Source organism: Phalacrocorax aristotelis, chromosome 8 (assembly GCF_949628215.1).
Source record: "Phalacrocorax aristotelis chromosome 8, bGulAri2.1, whole genome shotgun sequence".
Lineage (NCBI taxonomy): Eukaryota > Metazoa > Chordata > Aves > Suliformes > Phalacrocoracidae > Phalacrocorax > Phalacrocorax aristotelis.
The window spans coordinates 38,246,293-38,255,310 of record NC_134283.1 but is presented as its reverse complement, the minus strand read 5'-3'; the positions used below and the strand labels follow the sequence as shown (position 1 = coordinate 38,255,310).

The following is a 9,018-nucleotide window of genomic DNA, read 5'->3' as shown; positions in this document are numbered from 1 at the left end:
AGAGACAGCTCAGCACATTTGTTTTAAGGATGTAAATGTAATTTACCCTCTGCTGCAAGTCTGTGTCTAGCACAGGTTGGTGGTAATCTAAGAGCTGCTCCTGTCTGTTGGCTAGCCTGTGCCCTGCGCTGGCATCTTCACCACAAACCCGCCAATGTTAGCGCGATCTTTGCCAAGCCACGCAAGAAGTCTGATTTCTTCTCAGCAGAGAGGCTTTTTGATCAGACACTTGTTAAAACAACTTCTCTTTATTCACTTTCCACAGTTTTTGTTTCACTATTTGTTTCTGTTTGAAAAAAACATAGGAATAAAACTAGGAATTATCTTTCAAGATTGTACAAACCTACACTGATAGTTCCTCTAATGTTGAAGGGGAATCTGGACTGGGCACACCTCACCTCATCGCTAATTCACTGCTTTCCGAACTATATTTTCAACCATCTGCCAGGGCATGCATGTGCCACCACGCAGTGCTGCAGCGGTATGCTTTGGAAACATCTGTGGAGCCATGCAAGTGTTAGGAATATGTAAATGATGGCCTCACTGCTAGGGTTCAAACGTGCTCAGAAACAGTTGCATCTTTTAACTCTCAATTCACATTTTTAAGACTGCCATAAGCAAGTTTTCTACCATTTGTGGCACACAACTGATTGAACAGGGCACAATCCAGGACGCGCAGCTCCAGCTGACAAATGTGAAAATGCTGAGCCGTAGTGCCCTTTCTCACACTTTGGGATGTGGTAGGTCTGCATGCACAAATTGTTTTGTTACTGTGGTCTTAACCATGCAGAGGGTGTGAGGGCTCTTCAAGAACCTGCTATGGAGTTTGGAGAACCCAGAAGCAGGTCTGGAAAATTCCAAATACAAGAACTATGGGACTTTTTTAAAGAGCAGGTGCCTTTTCCAGCTATTCTTTGCCTTTATTAGCCATGATGAAAATTAGCTATGAGTGAAGAAACAAATTCTGATCTCCTTGAGCAAAATGTTTCCAGGTCTCACCACTGGTGCTTGTAAACATCCTTGAATAGCTTTATTTTAAGCTCCATGCAAACCGTTAAAACATTACAAGTGTAATTTATCACAAGGGATTATTTCCTGCAATACATTTTCTATTAGAGCAGCAAGGCACACATATCTGCAGTGTCCTGAGAAGAATCAACCTCCCTTTTTTCCTGGATTCAACACACCTTCAAGTGCTGGGTTCATGAGCCAGAAAAATATGTATTTTACTCTCAACTCTTTAGGAAAAAAAAAACCAACTCCAACCTTACATTTACAGAGTGCTGTAATCTAACCTGCTACATTTACCTGCTAACAATGTTCGTTTTCTTGCACAAAATCCCAAACTCAAGTGACCATGGGAAGAAAGGTGACTTTCTGCCAATCCAGCATATTGCACAGCCTATAAATTACGCAATGCAAGTGACTGCAGAGCTGAGAAGGCAAAATGATAACTACCTGTCATCTATGAAGATAAACTTCGAATCAAAATAACATTCAATAATGGGATGTCATAAGCTGCTGACAGCACCAAGGTCACTTGATAGAGAGCAGTACTCGGAAAAAACCTCTCCTTTTCTAGAAGTTATGTTTCTGATGAGGTACGAACATTAAGCCTGGGACATTGAACTATGTATGAAGTGTAAAAGATACCAAGATTTCTTCTTCCAGATACTTGTACCACAATGGTAGGCAAGTCGCTGAGATTCAGCGAAAGACTCCCCAATGGTGGTCAGATAACAAGCCTGCAGAATTGCCAGAACTCCGGTGTTTATTAACAGATTCAACCCTGTCCAGAAGGCTGGCAGACTAAAAGAAAGGTAATACTATATAAGCTTAATTATCAGCAGACAAGCTTCCAAATAAATTCAGTCTCTGCTGCCGGCATCAGCCAGTGAAACGAGCTTTGGCAGCTATGTTACACAAGAAGTTACATTATGCTGCTTCACAGGATACAAACTTTTGCCAATGCAGCTTAAATCGCATTTCTGGAACAGGAGATGCAGTAAGCACTTGAACAGCGACTTCCACGCTCCTGCAGGAAGAGGCTGAACTTCCTCAAATAACGAGCTCGCTTCGCGCTACAAGGCGTGAGCAACAGCAGCAGTTTGCCCTCACGGCCTTGAAAAATACACCTTCGTCCCGCTCCGCAACCCTGCAAAGGCCTGTGGGTCCGGGGTCTGCAACCCGCCTGCGTGGGGACCCTCGGTGACCCGCCCGTTCCCCGTCGGTGAGGGAGGGACGGACCCTATCGCTGCTGGGGACGTTCAGCCGGGGCCTGGCACTGTCCCTGCCCCAGGCCAGCTGCCTGCGGGGCCGATGTGGGCTCCCCACATTCAGGGAGCCCACCGCAGCCGCCCGGCCCCGACGCCCCGTTCCCTCAGGGAGGGGAGGACACCTCCCTCCTTGATTTCTCCCCCCCCCCCGCGGACTTTGGACTGTCCCGCCGCGCCCAGAGCAGGGCGGCCGGGCGAGTCCACTGGCCGCGAAGGGGTAGGGGTTGGGAAGACCACTAAGCTCAAGGTCCGTGTTCTACGCATGCGCACTCCGCGCAGCGCCCCGCGTGGCATTCCGCTTCCCCCCCGCCTCCGCGGGAGCGCGCGGCCACGCGCGAGCACCCATATCTCCCTGCCGCGCGCACCCCCGGTGGCCTTTCCCACATCTCTCGCGAGAACAAAGCACCAACCCGGAAGTCCCGCCCCCTCCCTTGCTGGAGGCGCATCGCGCCTGCGCGGTAGGCAAACGGCCCGGCCCCGGCTTCCGGGCAGGTAGCGTGGGGGGCGGGGAAGGCGATGGGGAGCGTCGGAGCAGACGAGTGGCGGGGGGGAGCGAGGGCTAGAGTGGCCGGGTGGCGCGCGAGCAGGTGCGGGCGGGGCGGCCCCGGGGCGCCGTGCGGGACCTCCCGGCTGAGGGGACGGTGCGGGAGGACGCGGGGGGACACCGAGGGGGGACGCGGGGACACACACACACACACACACACACACACACACACACCCCGGGCCCTCCCGCTTCCCGGCCCGGAGGAGCTGCGCCCGGGCTGCGGGGGGCCCAGGTGGCGCGGGGCCTGTGCCGGCGGGCTGAGGGGGGTGCGCCCGGGGCGGGCTGAGGGGGGGCGATGGGGCCCCCCTCCCCAAAACCCCGGCGCGTTTTGCCCCCGTTGCTGCAGGGAACGGTGACAAGCGGTGGTTTATGCGGGGCGGGGCGGTGCTGGGGCTGCCGTTAGTGTCAGCCGAAACACGCTCGTGTCTGTGCGTGTGCCCTGTGAAGCATCTGTTACTGCTTTTAAAAGCTGTCGCCACAGCCGAGTATTAAATTTGAGGGTTCCCTGCCTGTGCATCTTGCGCCCAAAGTTTCCGAGCTTATGCCAAGAAGAAAGACTGGGAGAATGACTTTTTGTAGATAACTGGACTGTGAATTGTGCACCCGCTCTTGTAACCTGAACGCATGCTCTGGATTTTCTTCTTGTTCAGCATGTTTACAGGAGGTGATAAAAGCAAGAAAAAACTTACTGTAAACTTCAAAGGGGCTATCTGAAGCTGAAAAAGCGTGACTGACTCCAGCAGAGCATCGATTCTTTCATGTAGATCATTCTTTGTATAAAGCATTATTTATTTATCTGTTTAACACAGCGCACCTATAAGATCGCACAGCTTGCAATTCTACGCTGTCATCTGAGTTCAACATCAGCTGCCTTTACTCTGGTCCCTGCAAGATGCCAGCAGCCCTTGCAGAGAACAGCCAGGTTATCTGTGAAGTATGGGCCAACAATCTGGAAGAAGAGATGAGGAAAATTCGAGAGATTGTTCTAAGTTACAGCTACATTGCAATGGTAAATATTTTATACCTGACCTAATTGGCTTAAGTCAAGGGATTTTTTGGGGTAGGGAAATAAGTAGATTCTTGAGTGAGAAATGATTTCCTGCTGTCTCCACTTAAACTGAGCTAGAAGTTACGTGGTGAAAAATTAGAAAACAGTTCAGTAGAAGCTTTCCAGAATTTCATACAAGTAGCGTTGAGTATGGATTGAATGAGAGATGGGGAAGAGAGACACTACCTTAAAAACCTGAATTAGTTTAATATTTAGCTATTCATAATGTATTAGTTGTGCAACAGAAAAACGAGGCAGGTCAGATATACAGCTGGGCTTAAACCTTTAGTTTTCCACCAGTCTGTTTGTCCTTTGAAAGTCTTTGTCCATTTGGTTGTAGAAGATGCCATGGGCCTGTAGGACACAAGGGCTGCAAGTGACAACTAGTCAGCTGGGCTGCCTCCTTTTGAACGAGGTCAGATGTTGGCTCTTAGGGAAGGAGAATATTCTGGCTATAGGTATGACAGTGTGTTCAGAAAGCTTTGTTTAAGACAAACAGAATCTCCCCCAGGATGGAGGAATCTCTTCCTTCTTTCAAAAGTCTGTATCTGCTTGGCAGGATCCAGTTAGTTACATTAATGACTGGTTTTAATTATGATAATGCAAGTTATGCCAACTTTGCGTAGGAATGCTAAACTTCAAGATACAGAAAGACCTTAATAAAAGCATGGCACAAAAACACGTGCCCCTGCAGAGCATGTAGTATTTCAGTGTAGAACACAGTCGTGTAAGTAAGTACGATTTTTTTGTCATATGTCAATGGGAGATGAGCTTTCTTGCTTCTGTTTGACCTCATCGTAAGTGTGCTGATGACCTGTTTTAGTGGCTGTGCTCTGAGAGTGGACACAAAAAGATCTTGGGCAAGGGAGAAGTTTTGTCAGGTACACTGCACTGGATCCTTCCTGAGGGTTTTTGCAAACATGCTACTGGGTAGAAGTTGCGTGACCTGATCTGAGAGTAAAAATAGTCTGGAAGTTTGGGTTTCAGCAAAGATGGTGCACAATCACTGGCCAGGTAAGATGTTTTCCATCTAATAGGTGGTTGCTCTGGCATTAAGGTCTGTTTTGATTGGCAGGAGTTTTTGTTAATGTGGGCATTGGCTGTTCCTCAGAAACAGCGAGGGTTATCCCTGTCTGGACTATTGAATGAAGGTGGTCCGGGTGCTAAATTTAACTTGTATTTAGAACATGAAAGAACACTGAATAAATAAAAGTCCATTTTAGTAGATTGAAGGAAAGTGAGAGACCTTTGAGAGAGATTATGTTTGGATTATACGATACTGCTTATTGGGTGACTTTATAACATTTTTATTTTGGGATAAAATAAAACTTCAAGAAAGGATACCTGTAATAAATGAAAGCATGCCATGGTTAACAAATTGTGTAGAGTTTTTTTAGTGTCTGACTTGTAGCGGTTTAAAATCTGTATGAATATGGAAAAGGAGAAAAAAAAAAAGTAATTTTTTTTCTTTACAGAAGAGTTCACAGAATGCAGGTCTAGGACCTGCAAGCCTGGAACTGAACACAGACTCCTAGTAGAATAATAATAATGACTTGTAATAGAGTAAGTGGTGAAATAAGACTTTCCCTTCTCTCCTAGGACACAGAATTCCCTGGAGTTGTTGTAAGGCCAATTGGAGAATTCCGCAGTTCCATAGACTATCAGTATCAGCTCCTTCGGTGTAATGTTGACCTTCTGAAAATTATTCAGCTGGGTCTGACTTTCACAAATGAGAAAGGAGAATATCCTTCCGGCATCAACACCTGGCAGTTTAACTTCAAATTCAACCTTACGTGAGTCTCTTGAGCTCGGGAATAATTGCTGCTCTCTTCTGCTGAAGTGAGGCTTTCCTTTGGCAAATGCAGGTGTCTGTATGTTCGTCATCAGTGGCTGGTTCTGAGCAATAAAAATTCAGGTTCTGACACACATTATATGGAACCTATTTTGCCATGACAGGAGTTTGCCATATTTCTGGAACTCAACCCGTACTAAAATCCTATCCTTAATAGCCTTTCCCATGATAAATAGCCTATCCCCAGTAATTGCATTTTCCTTAAAAAAAGTTTAAAAATAAATAGAAAACGGATCCGTGCTAAAATGCAAACTGGGATCTAAAAAAACTGGTGTAATTGTCACACCTGTTCAGTATGAATCTTGTTAAATGGAGGGTGGCAGCAGTTCTTGTGTCCTCTGTACTGGAATATCCTGGGTCACAGCTGAAACAAGTTTCATTGTCCCTTCCCCTGTAACTTTAAAGACAGACTCAGCATAATTGCCTCTAGAGGTGCCTGGAAATAAGGAGAGGGTTTATCTGGCAAAAACACACATTTATAGGAAATCAACCAGTATTTTTATGGAAGTGTCATTGGAAAACACTAGAAAATTCATAGCTAGTGTGTGCAGATCATACATTTGTTGAACCCAAAAGTTGCAGTATTTACTTCCACAACTCTGAGGCTCTTAAAGGTATTGAAATCAGAGCGAAGTGGTTTTCACAGTGTGATCACTTCATTGGACTCAAATATCATATTTGGCATGAATTTTCCTCTGTGTTTTGTCACATCCTTTCCCCCACCCCAAATGAAACAAACCAGTATAAAGTCAGGTTCTTGCTTGGCTCTCTACCGCACATATTGTCACTCACCCATCCTCCTTCCTTAGTCAAGTATTACGCAATTTTACTTAGTCCCAGCGATGGATCTGGAGATGATTATACGCTGGTGTGTGCTGTGAAGCAAAAAAGAAAAATGTAGACAGGAATGATGCTCAGTGCTTCAGCGTTGCACGTCTTCCTGTTTGGGAGAGCTCCCCTTTTTTCCGTGCTGTCATCCATGGTGCTTCCCTTCGCCTTGCAGAAGTGACATTTTTCAAAATGTCATACAGTTCTATGGAGGTGGATTATTTGGTATTTGCACTAGCAACAGAATTATTCACCAGTTATGACGGCAGAATAGCTTGTTACGGACGTCAGAGGCTGCAGTAGTGGTATTAAAACTGATTGAGTTTGAATTTTCTAGAGATACAGATGTGGAACCCAGAGATAGCCTACTGATCACTCCAATTTTTGAAATACAGTGTGGGGGGAATTTTCCTAAAATGAGCCTGACTTGTTTAGTACCTTGAGTGCAAAGCTGCTTTTCTCCTTCAGCGAGGACATGTACTCTCAGGACTCCATAGACCTCCTTGCCAGCTCTGGGCTGCAGTTCCAGAAGCACGAAGAAGAAGGGATTGATACCCTGCATTTTGCTGAGTTGCTCATGACATCTGGGGTCGTCCTTAGTGACAGTGTGAAATGGCTGTCTTTCCACAGGTGGGTCTGAGGCGGTTGCTGATGCTGTGAAGCGAGAAATCTCCTTTTGACTGAAATACTGCTGTTTTTGTCCATGGAGACTGATACAGATTTTAAGGAGAAGAACCAGCAACTCTGCAGTTCTTAAAAGAAGCTTTAAGATACACAGGCTAAGTTTAAGAAGGGTTTAAGAAGTGTTCTTACTTCTTAAAATTTCTTAAAATGAAGCTTGGCACTTACTGTGGTCTGAATTTTGTGTATGCCTTCTTTGCAAATCCTTTCGCTGTTACAGTCCTACTCTGTGGAAGAAGTTGTTAACAAGTTGAAATGTGATCTCTACACTTACTAACTTGTGTGCATTGTAAAGGTTTTTGTTTCTTCTTCCTTACAATGTTGATGGTGGTCTCAGCTTCCATCTTGTGTTTCCATAGAAGAAATCTGTGTAGTTAAGATGCCTGTCTTGTAGCGTTTCAGGCAACTTGATTACAAAGCCTCTTGTCCTTGACATCATGGCAAGTGAAAGGACTTGAGGAGGAGGAGGAGGTGGTGACAACAGATATTTAGAGGTTTTCTTGCTTTTCTGTATCACCCATAGCTAGAGAAACTTGCAGTGTTGGGAATTATGTTCTTCCCAGCAGCTTAGCTGTTCTGCAGGTTAGTGGAGGCGCCCAGGGAGCATTCAGAAGCCCTACATGTCAGAAAATGTTAAGGTTTGAAAACTACAGCGTGTAAAAAACTCATGTGAAAAATGAGATATTAGCGCTGAGTGTAGGTGCTGCCTGCTTATCTGGTTTCTGTATGTTTTTGCTTTCAGTGGTTACGACTTTGGCTACATGGTGAAGCTGTTGACAGATTCCAGGTTACCAGAAGAGGAACATGAATTTTTCCATATCCTGAACCTTTTTTTCCCATCTATCTATGATGTAAAGTACTTAATGAAGAGCTGCAAAAACCTCAAGGTACTTGTGTCTCCCTAGCAAGCAACCGATGGATGGCAATCAGCACTGTAAATGTACACTAAGCCGAACAACAGAACTGCTATGTATATCAACTCTGAAAACCGGAATGTGTATAAAAGCTAGTAGTCACACATAAGCACCTATGACTAAGTCTGTATCCAATAGGTACTGCCTCCCAGTTTTAGACTTATCAATATGTATATTGTACAGGGGACATTCCCATAACCTTCGGTTTGCGTGTCAGTAATTTCAGAGGCTAATAAGAATTCAGCGTGCTTATCTTCCCTATGCAAAGTGGAGTATTTCTTCTTACATGAACTATTACCTGACTTGATTAACTGGTAGATGCTGGAGGGTTAAAAGTAATTTATGTACTGAGTCACAGTCTTGTTTGAGGAAGGGAGGAAAAGGTCCAGTGTTTGTAACCTATGAATGTGCCCACAGTCATCTCGAGTATCTGCAGCAGGAAAGCAAGGTACCTAAACTCGAGAAGAGTATGTGTTCTTGAACAATATTTACTGCTGTGTTTCACTCACTGCTGGTGTGTGTGTACTGCTGGAATCTGTATCGATTCATCATAGCTGGTGTTTGCCCTCATGTTTTGGAGAAGCGTGGCAAGAGATGAGTCTTCTGAAATAAAATCTGTTCTGTTCTTGTTGCAGGGTGGCCTTCAAGAAGTGGCAGATCAGCTGGATTTGCAGCGAATTGGACGACAACACCAGGCAGGATCTGACTCTCTTCTCACGGGAATGGCATTCTTCAGAATGAAAGAGGTACTCGGCATTCTTCTTTATGGTTCTTCTTTCTCCAGTTCCTATCCGTAAATGTCAACATGCACAATTTGTGTTTTGTTTTGGGGTTTTCCTTGTGGCCATACTTCAAACTGCCAGTAATAGGAATTG

At 45.4% G+C, this 9,018-nt stretch overlaps 1 protein-coding gene across 2 annotated transcripts in view; it reads left to right on the top strand.

Moving 5' to 3' along the window:
• Nucleotides 1–2,697: 2,697 nt before the first annotated feature.
• CNOT8 (CCR4-NOT transcription complex subunit 8) overlaps nucleotides 2,698–9,018 on the top strand; it is a 7,871-nt gene continuing 1,550 nt past the window's right edge. The window contains exons 1-6 of one of the 2 annotated variants that reach the window (XM_075102634.1): nucleotides 2,698–2,768; nucleotides 3,630–3,829; nucleotides 5,468–5,661; nucleotides 7,017–7,178; nucleotides 7,972–8,116; nucleotides 8,779–8,889. In XM_075102634.1, coding sequence (XP_074958735.1) covers nucleotides 3,713–3,829; nucleotides 5,468–5,661; nucleotides 7,017–7,178; nucleotides 7,972–8,116; nucleotides 8,779–8,889 — 729 coding nt within the window. In that variant the 5' untranslated portion in view covers nucleotides 2,698–2,768; nucleotides 3,630–3,712. Of the gene's footprint in view, nucleotides 2,864–3,629; nucleotides 3,830–5,467; nucleotides 5,662–7,016; nucleotides 7,179–7,971; nucleotides 8,117–8,778; nucleotides 8,890–9,018 lie in introns of both variants that reach the window. The other variant, XM_075102633.1, reaches the window with a different exon arrangement.